The sequence below is a fragment of the Oryx dammah genome, unplaced genomic scaffold (genome assembly GCF_014754425.2).
Source record: "Oryx dammah isolate SB20612 unplaced genomic scaffold, SCBI_Odam_1.1 HiC_scaffold_2, whole genome shotgun sequence".
NCBI lineage: Eukaryota > Metazoa > Chordata > Mammalia > Artiodactyla > Bovidae > Oryx > Oryx dammah.
The window spans coordinates 19008359-19028105 of record NW_024070186.1 but is presented as its reverse complement, the minus strand read 5'-3'; the positions used below and the strand labels follow the sequence as shown (position 1 = coordinate 19028105).

The following is a 19747-nucleotide window of genomic DNA, read 5'->3' as shown; positions in this document are numbered from 1 at the left end:
GCTTGCAGACTTCTGGATCGCAGCCATTTTGACTGGTATAAAAGGGTACCTCACTGTGGTCTTGATCTGCATTTCTCTTATAATGAGTGATGTTGAGTATCTTTTCATGTGTTTGTTAGCCATCCGTATGTCTTCTCTGGAGAAATGTCTATTTAGTTCTTTGGCCCATTTTTTTATTGGGTCATTTATTCTTCTAGAATTGAGCTGCAGGAGTTGCTTGTATATTTTTGAGATTAGTTGTTTGTCAGTTGCTTCATTTGCTATTATATTCTCCCATTCAGAAGGCTGTCTTTTCGCCTTGCTTATATTTTCCTTTGTTGTGCAGAAGCTTTTAATTTTATTTAGATCCCATTTGTTTATTTTTGCTTTTATTTCCAGTATTCTGGGAGGTGGATCATAGAGGGTCCTGCTGTGATTTATGTCGGAGAGTGTTTTGCCTATGTTCTCCTCTAGGAGTTTTATAGTTTCTGGTCTTACGTTTAGATCTTTAATCCATTTTGAGTTTATTTTTGTGTATGGTGTTAGAAAGTGATCTAGTTTCATTCTTTTACAACTGGTTGACCAGTTTTCCAGCACCACTTGTTAAAGACATTGTCTCTACTCCATTGTATATTCTTGCCTCCTTTGTCAAAGATAAGGTGTCCATAGGTGTGTGGATTTATCTCTGGGCTTTGTATTTTGTTCCAATGATCTATATTCCTGTCTTTGTGCCAATACCATACTGTCTTGATGACTGTGGCTTTGTAGTAGAGCCTGAAGTCAGGCAAGTTGATTCCTCCAGTTCCATTCTTCTTTGTCAAGATTGCTTTGGCTATTCGAGGTTTTTTGTATTTCCATACAAATCTTGAAATTATTTGTTCTAGCTCTGTGAAAAATACCGCTGGTAGCTTGATAGGGATTGCATTGAATCTGTAGATTGCTTTGGGTCGTATACTCATTTTCAGTATATTGATTCCTCTGATCCATGAACATGGTATATTTCTCCATCTATTAGTGTCCTCTTTGATTTCTTTCATCAGTGTTTTATAATTTTATGTATATAGGTCTTTAGTTTCTTTAGGTAGATATATTCCTAAATATTTTATTCTCTTCGTTGCAATGGTGAATGGAATTGTTTCCTTAATTTCTTTTTCTACTTTCTCATTATTAGTGTATAGGAATGCAAGGGATTTCTGTGTGTTGATTTTATATCCTGCAACTTTACTATATTCATTGATTAGCTCTAGTAATTTTCTGGTGGAGTCTTTAGGGTTTTCTATGTAGAGGATCATGTCATGTGCCAACAGTGAGAGTTTTACTTCTTTTCCAATTTGGATTCCTTTTATTTCTTTTTCTGCTCTGATTGCTGTGGCCAAAACTTCCAGAACTATGTTGAATAGTAGTGGTGAAAGTGGGCACCCTTGTCTTGTTCCTGACTTTAGGGGAAATGCTTTCAATTTTTCACCATTGAGGATGTTTGCTGTGGGTTTGTCATATATGGCTTTTACTGTGTTGAGGTATGTTCCTTCTATTCTTGCTTTCTGGAGAGTTTTTATCATAAATGGACGTTGAATTTTGTCAAAGGCCTTCTCTGCATCTATTGAGATAATCATATGGCTTTTATTTTTCAATTTGTTAATGTGGTGAATTACATTGATTGATTTGCGGATATTGAAGAATCCTTGCATCCCTGGGATAAAGCCCACTTGGTCATGGTGTATGATCTTTTTAATGTGTTGTTGGATTCTGTTTGCTAGAATTTTGTTAAGGATTTTTGCATCTATGTTCATCAGTGATACTGGCCTGTAGTTTTTGTGCATCCAACAAAGAAGCACCACAATATGTAAGACAAATGCTAACAAGTGTGAAAGGGGAAATTAACAATAACACAATAATAGTGGGAGACTTTAATACCCCACTCACACCTGTGGACAGATCAACTAAACAGAAAATTAACAAAGAAACGCAAACTTTAAATGATACAATAGACCAGTTAGACCTAATTGATATCTATAGGACATTTCACCCCAAAACAATGAATTTCACAGTTTTCTCAAGTGCTCACGGAACCTTCTCTAGGATAGATCACATCCTGGGCCATAAATCTAGCCTTGATAAATTCAAAAAAATCGAAAACATTCCAAGCATCTTTTCTGACCATAATGCAGTAAGATTAGATCTCAATTACAGGAGAAAAACTATTAAAAATTCCTACATATGGAGGCTGAACAACACGCTTCTGAATAACCAACAAATCACAGAAGAAATCAAAAAAGAAATCAAAATATGCATAGAAATGAATGAAAATGAAAACACAACAACCCAAAACCTGTGGGACACTATAAAAGCAGTGCTAAGAGGAAAGTTCATAGCAATACAGGCATACCTCAAGAAACAAGAAAAAAGCCAAATAAATAACCTAACTCTACACCTAAAGCAACTAGAAAAGGAAGAAATGGAGAACCCCAGAGTTAGTAGAAGGAAAGAAATCTTAAAAATTAGGGCCGAAATAAATGCAAAAGAAACAAAAGAGACCATAGCGAAAAGCAACAAAGCCAAAAGCTGGTTCTTTGAAAGGATAAATAAAATTGACAAACCATTAGCCAGACTCATCAAGAAACAAAGAGAGAAAAATCAAATCAATAAAATTAGAAACGAAAATGGAGAGATCACAACAGACAACACAGAAATACAAAGGATCATAAGAGACTACTATCCGCAATTATATGCCAATAAAATGGACAACGTGGAAGAAATGGACAAATTCTTAGAAAAGTACAACTTTCCAAAACTGAACCACAAAGAAACAGAAAGTCTTAACAGACCCATCACAAGCACGGAAATTGAAACTATAATCAGAAATCTTCCAGCAAACAAAAGCCCAGGTCCAGATGGCTGCACAGCTGAATTCTACCAAAAATTTAGCTAACACCTATCCAACTCAATCTCTTCCAGAAAATTGCAGAGGAAGGTAAACTTCCAAACTCATTCTATGAGGCCACCATCACCCTAATACCAAAACCTGACAAAGATGTCACAAAAAAAGAAAACTATATTCTTTTTTTGATTGGAGTATAATTGCTTTACAATGATGTGTTAGTTTCTGCTGTACAACAAAGTGAAATCAGCCATCAGTTCAGTTCAGTTTAGTCGCTCAGTCTTGTCCAACTCTTTGCGACCCCATGAATTGCAACACGCCAGGCCTCCCTGTCCATCACCACTCCCAGAGTTCACTCAAACTCACATCCATCCAGTCAGTGATGCCATCCAGCCATCTCATCCTCTGTCATCCCCTTTTCCTCCTGCCCCCAATCCCTCCCAGCATCAGAATCTTTTCCAATGAGTCAACTCTTCACATGAGGTGGCCAAAGTACTGGAATTTCAGCTTTAGCATCATTCCTTCCAAAGAACACCCAGGACTGATCTCCTTTAGAATGGACTGGTTGGATCTCCTTGCAGCCCAAGGGACTCTCAAGACTCTTCTCCAACACCACAGTTCAAAAGCATCAGTTCTTTGGTGCTCAGCTTTGTTCACAGTCCAACTCTCACATCCATACATAGCTACTGGAAAAACCATAGCCTTGACTAGACAGACCTTTGTTGGCAAAGTAATGTCTCTGCTTTTGAATATGCTATCTAGGTTGGTCATAGCTTTCCTTCCAAGGAGTAAGCGTCTTTTAATTTCATGGCTGCAGTCAGCCATAAGTATACATATATCTCCACCCTCTTGGACCTCTGCTCTCCCTATCCCACCCATCTAGGTCATCACAGATCACAAAGCTGAGGTCCCTGTGCTATATATACAGCAACTTCCCACTAGCTATCTATTTTACACGTGGTAGTATATACATATGTCAGTCCTACTCTCCTGCTTTTCCTATATTCTAGGGAAGAGTTAAAAAGAAACACAGTAAGACACAAGAGAGTGTAGAAAAGTCTGCTTTCTCTTCTCTTCCTCTTATTGGTTTTGACCCCTTTGCATTTTTATCTGCTTCTCCCCAAGACAGAAGACTGGGTATCTGACCATCAGACTCAGGTATCCCAGGGCTGAGTTCACTACTGGACAAAGTTAAGAGCCTAAAAGAAAGAGCCCCAGGAACACACTTCCTTCTCTTTCTGTGTCCAAGCTGGACCAGCTTTCCTTTGCTTCTGGCTACATGTAATGACTGTGTGAGTGCCAGGGTCAGTGGGCAGGAACTGACAAAGAGAGAGAAAAACCCCTGTGGTGAGTAGCTGAGATCAGTGGACAAGTGTTTGACAGTGTGCTGTTCACAGTGTGCTTCCTGAATGATGTTACCCACTGGATGGATGTTGATAAATCCACTGTGACAGAAAATAAATGAGTAGGAATAAGGGAGATGGGAGGGGGGTTCAGGATTGGGAACACGTGTATACCCATGGTGGATTCATGTTGATGTATGGCAAAACCAATACAGTATTGTAAAGTAAAATAAAGTAAAATTTAAAAAAAAAAAAGAGAGAGAGAGAGAAAGTGAAAGTCACTCAGTCACGTCTGACTCTTTGCAACCTCAAGGACTATACAGTCCATGGAATTCTCCAGGCCAGAATACTAGAGTGGATAGCCTTTCCCTTCTCCAGAAGATCTTCCCAACCCAGGGGTTGAATCCAGGTCTCCTGAATTGCACGCAGATTCTTTACCAGCTGAGCCACAAGGGAAGCCCAGGAATAAGTTTAGGGGGAGATTATGTTTTGTTTGGGGGCATTACTTCATTTTAGGTCTGTGCAGTATCCCACAGGGTCAGAAAATAGATTTATACACCAAGTTTGCCAGGAAGGACTGACCAGCAGATTCTTCATCAAAAAAAAAAAAAAAAAAAGCCAGGATGCCCCATGTACCCCAATATTCCAGGGAAAACCTCTGAGGTAAATGTCTCATTTACTCCCTTGATCATATCTGAGGTCTGGAGTTCCTGATTGCAAATCCCTGATTTAAGATGTAGAAGTGAAATTTGAAGTGCTTGAGACCCTAGTCCAACCTCCTCACTAGAAAATATGGGGACTTCCTCTTTATCTAAGAGCATGTGAACAAGCAGAGGGGTGGCTACTGATTTAACCTGCATTACTCTGCAAAGTGTTACTTGGGAGCCCAGAAAGGAGCATTAGCACTGTTAGATGGAGCCCCCTTGTTGGAAAGTCACGTCTTAACTGTGATGTATGCATGCTTTTTAACCAATGTAACTCACCTCTCTGTTTTTCACCCATTTTCTGCTTGGGTATAATTAATGATCTCACTTTTTGGCTCTCTTGCCTTCAGAAAAAAAGAAAAAGAAAATGTGATTCATATAATCAAATCATTGCTGCCACTGTGGAAGCTACAGGCATGAACTCAGGCACCTGGTTCCATCTACAAACCACAGAGGCTCTGCTGTGGGGAAAGCATTAGTGTTGGAGTCAGGATACTTACCTTCAAATCCCAGACTTTTCATTCACTACATGGTACCTGTGGCAAGTCACTTATCTCCTTTTGGTCTTACTGAACTTATCTGAAAAGTGGCCAAATTATTAGTCACTGTTCCAGAACAGGGCTTCTAGGAGATCATGGCAAAAAATGCTAAATAAAGCCAGTGGAAATCAAAGGCGTACCTCATCCCACAGGCTGCAATCCTAGACTTTTGACCCAGAAAGTTTTCGTTCCCTTCAGCTGCTGTGGACACATTCTTAAGTTAAAAAAAAAAAAAAGAAAGAAATTACTTCTTTTCTGTTGCAGTGCATAGTATGGGACTGGGACTCCAATGGCAAACATGACTTCATTGGAGAATTCACTTCAACCTTCAAGGAGATGAGAGGAGCAATGGAAGGCAAACAGGTATGTGGTGAGCCCCCTGTGGTATTTCCCCCAGACTTGCCTGTCACAATGCCTCGTTAGCACCCAGATAGAGCAGCTAGAGGTGAAATATTAGTGTATAATTAAATGAGGCCAGGAGGGAGCATGGGGGGATCCATAACCCAGGTTCTAGTGCCAACCCAGCCTACAGCAATTAGTGTGACTTTGGACAGGACCCTGCATTCCTCCACTGGCAAAGTGGAGAAGTCAAATAAGGATGGTTCAAATTTTCTTTAGCTCTGTAGCCCTGGACAAGTGACTTAGTCTCTCTGTGCCTCAGCTTTCTCACTTAAAAAAAAAAATAATAAGGTGATAATGGTACCTACCTGTGAAGACTACATGAGATAATTCATGATTCGCACTTGGCAGGGTGTCTTCACTTACAAAATATGTACTATTGTTATTATCTAGTGGCAGTATTTTTTCCAGCTCTACATTTCCATAACCTGATAGCATTAATTACACATTTAATGCTTTGGACAAATTGGTTCCTTCAAGTTTGAATTTTGGGCACCAGATTTTCAGTTAGTCTCACCATTTCATTCTTACACTCTTGATATCAAGACATAAATCTGAACACTGTCACAAACCACAGGGGCACATAGGGATTTCACTGCATCATGCAGAAGCCTGCCCCTTCTCTGGGTATCTTTCAGGCACCTGTACTTTGATGGATACATACATGCATCTATTATTCAGTTGCTGTCTTCTGGACCCTGACCATGTAACTTCTGCTCTGACCTGTTCAGGGTTCACCGCCCAATTTCAGTTGAAGAACCTGAATCTCTTTGCTTGAGAGCTTTTTCTGGCTGCTGAATCCTGCTCTGCACCTGCCAACAGCAGGCTGAATGTGTCAGGGAAGATGTACATATTTCAGACAGCTGCCCTCAAAAAATAGCTAGTGGTAAGCAGGATATAACACCCCATCTCTATTGCCATTCAGGCAGCAGAACTCTGAGGTGTGCTCTGAGCAGCTGCCCACAGCTCACCAGCAGGGACTGGCCTGGCTGACAATGGAGTCCCTGACTTGATCACACGCCCCTGTTTGGCTGCTTCCCTCTCCCAGTTCCCCACTTTTCTACACTTGTTTCCTGGAAATACCTACTAGATGAATTGTTGTTCTTGTTGTTGTTGTGCAGTTGCTAAGTCATGTGTGACTCTTTGTGACTCCGTTGACTGCAGCACATCAGGCTCCTCTGTCTTCCACTATCTCCTGGAGTTTGCTCAAATTCATGTCTATTGAGTCAGTGATGCTATCTAACCAGCTCATCTTCTGCCACCACTTTCTCCTTTTGCCTTCTTTCCCAGCATCTTTCCCAGGATCAAGTCTTTTCCAGTGAGTCAGCTCTTCATATCAAGTGGCCAAAGTACTGAAGCTTCAGCACCAGTCTTTCCTATGAATATTCAGGGTTGATTTCCTTCAGGATTGACTGGTTTGATCTCCTTGTGGTCCAAGGAACTCAAGAGTCTTCTCCAGTACCGCAAATCAAAAGCATCTATTCTTCAGGGCTCAACCCCTTCTTTATGGTCCAGCTCTCACATCCATTTATGACTACTGGATAAACCATAGTTTTGACTATATTGACCTTTGTTGGCAAAGTGATGTTTCTCCTTTTTAATACACAGTCTAGGTTTGTCATAACTGTCCTTACAAGGAGCAAGCATCTTTTAATTTCATGGGTACAGTCACCATCCACAATGATTTTGGAGACCAAGAAAATAAAATCTGTCACTGTCTCTTCTTTTCCCCCTTCTATTTGCCATGAACTGATGAGACCAAATGCCATGATCTTCATTTTTTGAATGTTGAGTTCTAAACCAGCTTTTTTACTCTCCTCTTTCACCTTCATCAAGAGGCTCTTTAGTTTCTCTTCACTTTTGGTCACTAGAGTGGTATCATCTGCATATCTTAGGTTGTTGATATTTCTCCTGGAAATCTTGATTACAGCTTGTAATTCATCTAGCCCAGCATTTCACATGATGTACTCTGCATCTAAGTGAAATAAGCAGGGTGACAATATACAGCCTTGTCATACTCCCTTCCCAGTTTTGAACCAGTCCATTGTTCCATGTCCTGTTCGAACTGTGCTTCTTGACCCACACACAGGTTTCTCAGGAGACAGATAAGGTGGTTTGGTTCTCCTATCTCTTTAAGAACTTCCATAGTTTGTTGTGATTCACACAGTCAAAGGCTTTAGCACAGTCAATGAAACAGAAGTAGCTGTTTTTCTAGAACTCCCTTGCTTTCCCCATGATCCAATGAATGTTGGCAATTTGATCTCTGGTTCCTCTGCTTCTTCAAAACCCAGATTGTATATCTGGAAATTATCAGTTCACATACTGCTGAAGCCTAGCTTGAAGAATTTTGAGCACAACTTTGTTAGCATGTGAAATCAGCACAATTTTATGGTAGTTTGAATATTCTTTGGTATTTCCCTTCTTTGGGATTGGAATGAAAGCTGACCTTTTCTAATCCTATAGCCACTGCTGAGTTTTTCCAAATTTGCTGGCATATTGAGTACAACACTTTAACAGCATCATCGTTTAGGATTTTAAATAGCTCAGCTACTTGAATTTAAATCTTTGCTTCAGCATTAGCTTCTGGAAGAACTCAAACCAAGATATCTGCCATCCTTACTCTGGGACCACTAGACTCACAGACCAGAAAAGAGTGATAGCAAAGAAAGACCTTCTCTGTAAGGGATAAGACTCTGTGCCTGGTCTGCTCAGAATTACTACTCAGGGAAAATGTCCCAACTCATTCTTCAAGTCTCTCCTTTCATATATAAGTCAAGATTTAACCAGACTGGATGGACATAATTAATATCCTTTAGGATCAAAGGCTTAATCAGAATCAGACCATTTGTTGAATACCTTTCTTTGGCCTGAAAAGTCAAGCGCAGTTCTCCACATAGCTTCCACAACCTGCTATATATACTGTTGTATACCCAGCATTGCAAGAAATTTGTCAGATAGAGGCCTTCACCCATGAGCAGGCTTTCTGAGTTTTAGGACTATAATTAAAACCAACAGTAAGCTATAAATAAAGTGACTCCCCAAATAACTAGGAACTTATCCAGAGATATTGTTGGTTCTTTGAATGCACAAGACAAGGCCCCGTTGAGTTAATATCTAGAGTTTTTACCAAGTTTTGCCTTGTTCTCCTTTACAAAGAGAAATAAACAAACCAATAAACATGGGAAACATTACATCTTTAGAATGCTGGGAACATATTAAAATTAAGATTATAGCATACATCACAATTGAAGCATACTGAAGTCTGATGCTTTAAAACAAACAAGAAAGAGTCTTTAAGTGCCTCTGAGGAAATGGATCATATGTTCTTGTTCAGACATTAAGATGTGTCCAGATCTCTGCAGCCCCATGGACTGCAGCATGCTAGGCTTCCCAGTCTTTCACTATCTCCCTGAGTTTGCTCCAGTTCATGTCCATTTAGTCAGTGATGCCATCAGATCGTCTCATCTTCTGTCATTCCCTTTTCCTCCTGACCTCAATCTGTCCCAGTATCAGAGTGTTTTCCAATGAGTTGACTCTCCACATCAGGTGGCTAAAGTGCTGGAGATTTAGCTTTAGTATCAGTCCTTCCAATGAATATTCAGGGTTGATTTCCCTCAGGATTGACTGGTTTGATCTCCTTGCTGCCCAAGGGACTCTGAGAAGTCTTTTCCAACACCACAATTTGAAAGCATCAATTCTTCAGCACTCAGCCCCTTCTCTATGGTCCAGCTCTCACATCTGTATGTGACTACTGGAAAAACCACAACTTTGACTATGTGGACCCTGTTGGCAAAGTGATGTCTCTCCTTTTTTAATACACTGTCTAGGTTTGAACTGTGGTGTTGGAGAAGACTCTTGAGAGTCCCTTGGACTGCAATGAGATCCAATCAGTCAATCTTAAAGGAAATCAGTTCTTAATATTCATTGGAAGGACTGATGCTGAAGCTGTCCAATACTTTGGCCACCTGATGTGAAGAACTGACTCATTGAAAAAGACCCTGATGCTGGAAAAGACTGGAGACGGGAGGAGAAGGGGACAACAGAGGATGAGATAGTTGGATGGCATCATCGACTCAATGGACAGGAATTTGAGTAGGCTCCAGGAGTTGGTGATGGACAGGGAAGCCTGGCATGCTGCAGTCCATGGGGTTGCAAAGAGCTGGATATGACTGAGCGACTGAACTGATCTGAACTAGGTTTGTCATATCTTTTCTTCCAAGGAGCAAGCATCATTTAATTTCATGGCTGTAGTCATGGTGTGCACTGATTTTGGAGCCTAGGAAAAGGAAATCTGCCAATGGTTCTACACTTTTCCCTTTCTATTAGCCATGAAGTGATGAATTAATCTTTTCAATGTTGAGTTTTAAGCCAGCTTTTCACTTTCCTCTTTCACCCTCAAGAGGCCCTTTAATTCCTCTTTGCTTTCTGCCATTGAACTGGTATCATCTGCATATCTGAGGTTGTTGATATTTCTCCTGGGAATCTTGATTCCAGCTTGTGCTTCATCTAGCCCAGCATTTTTGCATGATGTACTCTGTATATAAGTTAAATAAGCAGGCTGAAAATATACAGCCTTGACATACTCCTTTCCCAATCTGGACCCTAGTACATTGTTCCATGTCCAGTTTGAATTGTTACTTCTTGAACTTCTTGACCTCCAGTTTCTCGGGAGGCAGGTAAAGGTGGTGTAGTAGTATTTCCATTTCTTGAAGAATTTTCCACAGCTTGTTGTGATTCACACAAAAGCTTTCACCTAGTCAATAAAGCAGAAGTAGATTTTTTCTGTAATTCCCTTTTTCTGTGATCCAGTGCATTTTGGCAATTTGATCTCTGGTTCCTTTGCCTTTTCTAAATCCAGCTTGCATATCTGGAAGTTCTCGGTTTATGTAGTGTTGAAGCCTAGCTTGAAGGAATTTGAGCAATACCTTGAGGATGTGAGATGAGCGCAATTATACAGTAGTTTGAACATTCTTTGGCATTGCTTTCTTTAAGATTGGAATGAAAACTGAATTTTTCCAGACCTGTGGCCATTGCTGAGTTTTCTAAATTTGCTTTCATAATAAGTGCAGTACTTTAACAGCATTCATTTTTTAAGATTTTAAATAAAACAACTGGAATTCCATCACCTCCACTAGCTTTGTCTGTAGTAATGCTTCCTAAGGCCTACTTGACTTCACACTACAGGATGCCTGGTCCAGGTGAGTTTCCACACTATCGTGGTTATCCAGGTCATTAAGGCCTTTTTTTGTATAGTTCTTCTGTGTATTCTTGCCACCTCTTTTAATCTCTTCTGCTTCTGTTAGTTCCTTGCCATTTCTTTCCTTTATTGTGCCCCATCCTTGCAAGAAATGTTTCCTTGGTATCTCCAATTTGCTTGAAGAGATCACTAGTCTTTCCCATTCTATAATTTTCCTCTGTTACTTTGCATTATTCACTTAAGAAGTTTTCTAATGTCTCCTTGCTATTCTCTAGAACTATGCATTCAGTTGGCTATATCTTTCCCTATCTCCTTTGCCTTTTGTTTCTCTTCTTTTCTCAGCTATTTACAAAACCTCCTCAGACAACCATTTTGCCTTCTTGGCATTTCTTTTTCTCTGAGATGGTTTTGGTCACCACCTCCTGTACAATATTATGAAAAGCTGTCCATAGTTCTTCAGGCACTCTGTCTCCCATATCTAATCCCTTGAATCTATCTGTCTCCTCTACCAGAGTAAGACCCAGTTTTCCCCACAGTCAATGTCTCCCATCAGGAAGCTTGCCTCTTATCCTCATCCATCAGAAGGCAGACAGAATAAGCAAGAACTACAATATCACTGCCTTTGGAATGAACACAAAAATCACAGAAAGCTAACCAAAATGATCACATGGATCACAGCCTTGTGTAACTCGATGAAGCTATGAGCCAGGCCATCCAGGGCCACCCAAGATGGACAGGTCATAGTGGAGAATTCTGACAAAATGTGTTTCACTAGAGAAGGGAGTGGCAAATCACGTCAGTGTTCTTGCCTCAAGAAACCCATGAATAGTATGAAAAGGCAAAAATATATGACACCTGAAGATGAGCCCCTGCCCAGGTCTGTAGGTATGCTATGGGGAAGAGTGGAGAAATAGCTCCAGAAGGAATGAAGAGGCTGGGCCAAAGCAGAAACAACACTCAGTTGTGGATGTGTTACCACTAGGTCAAATTAAAATCTAATGCAGTAAAGAATAACGCTGCATAGGCACCTGGAATGTTAGGTCCATGAACTGGATGTGGTCAAGCAGGAGATGGCAAGATTGAACACTGACATCTTAGAACTAAATGAACTAAAATGGATGGGAATGGGTGAGTTTAATTCACATGACCATTATATTGCCTACTGTGGGCAACAATCCTTTAGAAGAAATGGAGTATCCCTCACAGTCAATGTACTGTATGCTTAGTTGCTCAGTCATGTCTGACTTTTTGCGACCCCATGGACTGCAGCCTGCCAGGCTCCTCTGTCCATGGGGATTCTCTCCAGGCAAAAATACGGGAGTGGGTGGTCATGACCTCCTCCAGGGGATCTTCCCAACCCAGGGATCGAACCCAGATCTCCCACATTGCAGGAGGATTCTTTACAGTCTGAGCCACCAGGGAAGCCCAAGAATACTGGAGTGGGTAGCCTATCCCTTCTCCAGGGGATCTTCCCAACGCAGGAATCGAATCAGGGTCTCCTGCACCGCAGGCAGATTCTTTACCAGCTGAGCCACCAAGGAAGCCCAATAAGAGTCTAAAATGCAGTACTTGGGTGCAATCTCAAAAACAACAGAATGATCTTGGGTTTTGTTTTCAAGCAAACCCTTCATCACAGTAATCCAAATCTATACCCCAACAACTGATGCCAAGCTGAAGTTGACAAGTTCTATGAAGACCTACAGCACCTTCTAGAACTAACACTAAAAAAAGGTGTCCTTTTCATCATAAGGGGTTGGAATGCAAAAGTAGGAAGTCAAGAGATACCCAGATTAACATGCAAGTTTGGCCTTGAGGTACAAAATAAAGCAGGACAAAGGCTAACAGAGTTTTTGTCAAGAGAACAGGCCGATCATAGCATATACACTTTGCCAACAACACTAGAGATGACTCTACAAATGGACATCATCTGATGGTCGATATCAAAATCAGATTGACTATGTTCTTTGCAGCCAAAGGTGGAGAATCTCTTTGCAGGCATTGAAAACAAGATCTTGGAGCTAACTGTGGCTCAGATCATAAACTACTTATTGCAAAATTCAGGCTTAAATAGAAAAAAGTAGGGAAAACCACTAGGCCATTCAGATATGACCCAAATAAAATCCCTTATGATTTTACAATGGAGTTGACAAATAGATTCAAGGGATTAGATCTGGTAGACAGAGTACCTGAAGAACTATGGACAGAAGTTCATAACACTGTACAGGAGTCAGTGACCAAAACCATCCCCAAGAAAAAGAAATGCACAAGGGCAAAGTGGTTGTCTGAGGAGGCTTTACAAATACCTGAGAAAAGAAGAAAAGCAAAAAGCAAGGGAGAGAGGGATAGATATACCAAACTGAATTCAGAGTTGCAGAGAATAGCAAGGAAAGATAAGAAGGCCTTCTTAAATGAACAAGAACAGAAATAGAGGGAGACAATAGAATGGGAAAGACTAAAAATCTCTTAAAGAAAATTGGAGGTATCAAGGGAAATTTTCATGCAGGGATCGGTATAATAAAGGACAGAAATGGCAAGGACCTAAAGAAACAGGAGATATTAAGAAGAGGTGGCAAGAATAAACAGAACTGTACAATTAAGGTCTTAATGACCCAGAAAACCATGATGTTGTGCTCCCTCTTTCTGAGCTGGACATCCTAGAGTATGAAGTCAAGAAGACATTACTACAAACAAAGCTAGTGGAGGTGATGAAATTCCATCTGAGCTATTTAAAATCCTAAAAGATGATGATGTTAAAGTGCTGCACTCAATATGTCAGCAAACCCAGCTGGTAAAGAATCTGCCTGCAGTGCAGGAGACCCCAGTTTGATTCCTGGGTCAGAAAATTCCCCTGGAGAAGGGATAGGCTACTCACTCCAGTATTCTCAGGCTTCCCTTGTGGATCAGCTGGTAAGGAATCCACCTGCAATGCAGGATACCTGGGTTTGATCCCTGGGTTGGAAGATCCCCTGGAGGAGGGCATGGCAACCCACTCCAGTATTCTTGCCTGGAGAATCCCCATGGACAAAGGAGCCTGGCAGGCTACTGAGCATGGGGTGGTAAAGAGCAGACACGACTGAGAGACTAAGCACAGCAACACAGCACAGCAGTGGCCACAGGACTGGAAAAGGTCAGTTTTCATTCCAGTCCCAAAGGGCAGTGCCAAAGAATGTTCAGACTACTGTATAATTGCTTCATTTCACATGCTAACAAGGTTATGCTCAAAATCCTTCAAGCTAGGCTTCAGAAGTATGTGAACCAAGATCTTCCAGATGTATGATTTGGGTTTCCAAGAGGCAGAGGTACCAGAGATCAAATTGAGAACATTCAATAGATCATAGGGAAAGCAAGGGTGTTCCAGAAAAATACCTACTTCTGCTTCATTGACTACGCTAAATCTTTTGACTGTGTGAATCACAACAAAATGTGGTAAATTCTTAAAAGAGATGGAAGTGCCAGACCACCTTACCTGTCTCCTGAGACACCTATGTGTGGGTCAAGAAGCAACAGTTTTAACTGGCCATGGAACAACTGACTGGTTCAAAAATGGGAATGGAGTACTTTAAGGATGTATACTGTTACCCTACTTCTTTCACTTATTAATATATGCAGAGTACCTTATGTGAAATGCTGGACTAGATGAATCACAAGCTGTAATCAAGATTGCCGAAATATCAACAACCTCAGTATGCAGATGATACCATTCTAGTGGCAGAAAGTGAAGAGGAATTAAAGAGCCTCTTGATGAAGGTGAAAGAGGAGAATGAAAAAGCTGGCTTGAAATGCAACATTTCAAAAACTAATATCATGGCATATAGTCCCATCACTTCATGGCAAATAGAAGGGGGGGAAGTGGAAGCAGTGACAGATTTTCTTTCCTTGGGTTCCAAAATCACTGTGGAGGTTATTGCCACCATGGAATTAAAAGACCCTTGCTCCTTGTAAGGAAAGCTGTGACAAACTTAGACAGCATAGTAAAAGGCAGAGGTATCACTTTGCTGACAAAGGTAATGCTTTGGTTTTTCCAGTAGTCATGTGTGCTTGTGAGACTTGGACAGTAAAGAAGTGTCTGAGTCTGGAAGAATTGATAGTTTGGAATTTGGGTCCTGAGAAGACCCTTGAGAGTTTCTTGCACTGCAAGGAGATCAAACCAGTCAATCCTGAAAAAGGAAATCAACCCTGAATATTCATTGGAAAGACTGATGCTGAAGCTGAAGCTCCAATACTTTGGCCACCTGATGCAAAGAGCAGACATATTGGAAAATACCCTGATGCTGGGAAAGATTGAAGGCAAAAGAGAAGGGGTGACAGAGGATGAGGTGATTAGATAGCATCACCAACTCAATGGATGTGAGTCTATGCAAACTCCAGGACATAGTGGAGGACAGAGGAGCCCAGGGTGCTACAGTCCGTGGAGTTGTAAAGTGTCAAACATGACTTAATGACTGAACAACAACAAAACAAAAACTGTAATTATACATTGTGACAAATGCTATTAAAAAACTGAGCCATTTTAGTTATAAAGGTGTGACATAAAAGAGATCACCTGAAAAAAAAAAAGAAATTTAACATGAGGGCCCTTAAAAATGAAATGTCAACCATGTAAAAAGCAAAGAAACAGCATTTCAGGTAGAGGGAACTTTGCAAATTACTGAGTCAGAAAAGAGTTTGGTGTGTTTAAGGATCTGTAAAGAGACTAGTTTATCTGTAGCAGAGAGGGTGCGGGAGCCATGCATGGACATGCCTGATCAAGGACAGAGGCAGAGGCCAGGAAAAGAAGGTTCTGAGAGCTTGGAGAGAAGAGTTTGTATTTTCCTATAAATGTGTTGAGAGCACACTGAAGACTCTCCAATTTCGTAGCCACTACCCATATACACCTATTTCAGTTTTAATAAGTTTTAAGTTAAATTCAGTTAAATTTCAATTCTCTCTCTCTCTCTCACTTACATACACACATACACACACATATCAAGTGCTCATGTAGCTAGTGTCTTTCACATTGGTTGGTACAGATGTGGAATCTTCTCATTATTGCAGAAAGTTTTATTGGGCAATGCTATGAGAAGTCTAGGCTGGAGAATGATAAGATTGGATAATGACATTAATTTTTTTCAAGATTACTCTGGCTACTGTATAGAGAATCAGTTGTAGAGAGACAAAAGAGTGAGGCAGGGAGATTTTTCAGGAAGCCACAGCTACAGACAGGACAAGAGGTCAGCAATCTGGGATGAGCTCCTCTGCGAAACTCCTCTCTGCTCCAAACAATGCCAAGGGGACTCACTCCTTCATTTGTGCCTCTGCAGCTGGAGTAGCTGAGATGTTTCTCAATGTGCTCTTTTATCCTCTAGGACACCAGCCTAGGCTAATTTCACATGGTGGTGAAAACATCCAATCACAAGAGCAGGGCAAGTCCCAGTGCACAGGCACTTGTGAAACTTCTGCTCATATCACTTTTGTTAATGTCCCATCAGTCAAAGCAAGTCACCTGACGAAGTTCAGAGTCATTGTGCACTGGGAAGAATGGGTCGTTGTGGACAGTGCTGTATCAGCCTATCCACTAACATCTGCCTCAGAAATGTCTTTGTTTTCAGACATTTTCAGTTGTCAGGGGGTGAAATTTTGTCTTCTGAGTGGAAATCTAAGGATGACTCCTCTAGGACAGTGGGCAGGAGCAATTAGGTGACTCTTGGATGTTTGACTTTGTCAGTGGTCAAAAGGCAGTTAGCTTTGTCCCATGAAGTCTTTTTTTTTTTTTTTAATTTATAGAAAGGTTGAGCTCTCTTCATGCATCTACTCCCATCTGCCTCCTCATTTCTGACTCTATCCCTCACAGAAGCCCCTCTGAAGAAAGTGCCACCATTGTGATGTGTATCAATCCATCATTTTAGTCCTCTGTGAAGTTAAGCAAACTCATTATCCCCATCATCTTCCTATAACCAGTATTCAATGTTCCTCAGTTTTCCTGCCCTTCAGTCAATTCCCAGACACTAACACTCAGCATTTGGATTACTCAGCTATGTGCCCAAGATCTCTCCTTCTCTCTGCTTTTTGATTTGACCCCATTCATAGCAAGCATTTATAACTGTCAGGTACTGTTCTAAATGTACTATAGGGGTTACTCATTCAATCCTCATGGTAACCCTATGAGATAGCTATAATTATGGGCTCCATTTTATAGAGGCAATATGCAAGGCATGAGGGAATTGAGTCATTTGTCAAAGGTCACACAGCTGGAAAGTGAGGAGCTGGGATTCAAACCAGGCAGGTGATGTCACAGTCTTCCTCTCACCACTTCTCCTTCCTTTTCCTCCAGATGCAAGGGGATCAGCTAGAGACCAGGTGTCAGCCCTCAGGACCACCTGCAATGGTGCCCAGGGGCCTCCCCATGAATGACTCCACTTCTTTCTGAGCTGGCAATCATAGTGTAATCTTTTTTATTGCAGGTGCAGTGGGAGTGTATCAACCCCAAGTACAAAGCCAAGAAGAAGAATTATAAGAACTCGGGCATTGTGATTTTGAATCAGTGCAAGGTATAAACATAGCCCCTGTCTTCCAGGAGTATGAAACTGAGGCTGTCTGGAAGGAAGGCCCAGGTGGTCTGCACAGAAAGAATGTCAAGAAGATATGATCTTTTTTAAAATAAGAAGGACAGCACCAGAGGGAGGTCCCCAGATGGGGGCACCCTACATTTCTAAAGCTCCTGAGTGAGTGAGTGAATGTCGTTCAGTTGAGTCCAGTTCTTTGCGACCCCGTGGACTCTATAGTCCATGGAATTCTCCAGGCCAGAATACTGGAGTGGGTAGCCGTTCCCTTCTTCAGAGGATCTTCCCAACCCAGGAATTGAACCCAGGTCTCCTGCATTGCAGGCGAATTCTTCACCAGCTGAGCCACCAGGAAAGCCCAAGAATACTGGAGTGGGTAGTCTATCCCTTCTTCAGGGAATCTTCCTGACCCAGGAATCAAATCAGGGTCTCCTGCATTACAGGCAGATTCTTTACCAGCTCAGCTAAATGGAAGCCGCAACTTACATGTAATAAGCACTAACTTTTTAATAAAAAAGATTTTAAATAGAATAGTTTATATTATCAGAACTGTACCAAGACAATGTAATACCACAAAAAGTTATGGAAAATAGCAATAATCTGCCAATAACAGGATTATTTCTATTACATTCTAAATTCAATTTTTAATCTTCATTTATGCATATTTCATGAAAGAAAACACTAATATTAAGTTTTAGAGGAAATTTTTACTCTTACGTTTTTGTACTTTTATTCCATAACTACATTAAAGTATTGCCATTTCAAAGAAACATCTACAGCTTCCCAGAACTAGTTTTAATACTGGCAGTCTTCCTGTTCAATACACACCAATATAAATCTTTTCTTGTCAGAGATCTCAATATTAAGTACTCTACACCAGGCTTTTTTGTTCTGTGAACTTTGTTTCACTAAAACTTTCATTCTCCATTTCCTCTTCTGTAACCACAGGCACACTCAAACTTAAAGATTTATCTTTCTTGTGTATATTCTGCGTGCCACCTCTGTCTCTGGAAGACACTTTCCTTCCTGCTGACACTTTCTAAAGCACCTACTCTGTGCTTATGACACCAAGTGATAATCCCTAGTACTTGCCAGTCAGTGTTCTGTCTGTGGCACCTCTCCATGCTGAAGAGACGCCATGAAAACAAGACACGGAGGATGAGTAAAGCACCTAAAACTTTCTCCCAGAGGGGCTCTAACTCTGCAGAAAATCTCCTCTGGGAATAATTTTGCCACTGGCTGAGTACTTACTATGGTAAAAATAACTGTAATACGTTCTGTTATTCTTACCGCAACTCTGCGATTTCTACTTTCAGATGTGATGATAACTAGTTCATTGTCTCACACACATGGTAAGAGCTGAGATTTGAATCTCTGTCTGTCTGACTCCATGATGTGAGACTTCCATGCCATCCAGTTTCTCTCTAAATATCTCAGGTTCCTTTTCTCAGAGTTGGCATTCCCGGCTTCCACAGGCTGTAGGAGCCCATTCTCACCTAACGGAAGAGTCAGGCTGAAGACTGATGGGTCTGGCTTAGGTCACAGGCCTATCTCGTGAACTAATTACTGGAACTAGATGATAACAATGCTTACGATTGGCCATCTGGGGTCACCGTTTTGATAATGTTTGCTGTATTTTATGATGCTTCGATATCTTGGGGCCTTGCATACTGGGAGGAACTGCCTCTCTTAGGTTTAGCTAATTCCTCAAGATAGCAATCAGCGTGCCTATGAGCCGATCTTTGACATGCAGACAGAGCAATTCAGAGCCTGTATCCCTAGCCACCCCCTTTCCTGAGCTCTCACCAAGCTCGCACCAAGCCAATATTCCCCCTGCCCTGTATCGAGCCAGCTTCAGACAATTAGAGACCATCCCTATTGCCCAGAGCCTCCAGAATCACTCATTATTCAGTCCTAAACCTGCTTAACTGCTTACCTTGCCTCACTTATTCCTCCCCACAAAAACCACCATAGTGACTTTTGTCTGTGCTTTCCCTGCATGCCTCCTGCCTCCTGCCTAATCCAATGCTACCCCCATGTGGCCCCCTTGTGTGGCAGGACACGCGTTCAGTCCTTTGGGGAGCTGTGAATAATAAACTCTTTGTTCAAAGGCAGTTGTCTCTGGTCGTCTTACCTACCTCCCTATACAGACCAAATCCTGGTGCATTC

The 19747-nt window shown here is 41.2% G+C and overlaps 1 protein-coding gene across 1 annotated transcript in view; it reads left to right on the top strand.

Moving 5' to 3' along the window:
* Window positions 1-19747, top strand: part of CPNE4 (copine 4) — a 493909-nt gene that overhangs the window by 434018 nt on the left and 40144 nt on the right. The window contains exons 7-8 of the mRNA XM_040232688.1: window positions 5708-5806; window positions 17480-17566. Coding sequence (XP_040088622.1) covers window positions 5708-5806; window positions 17480-17566 — 186 coding nt within the window. The remainder of the gene's footprint in view (window positions 1-5707; window positions 5807-17479; window positions 17567-19747) is intronic.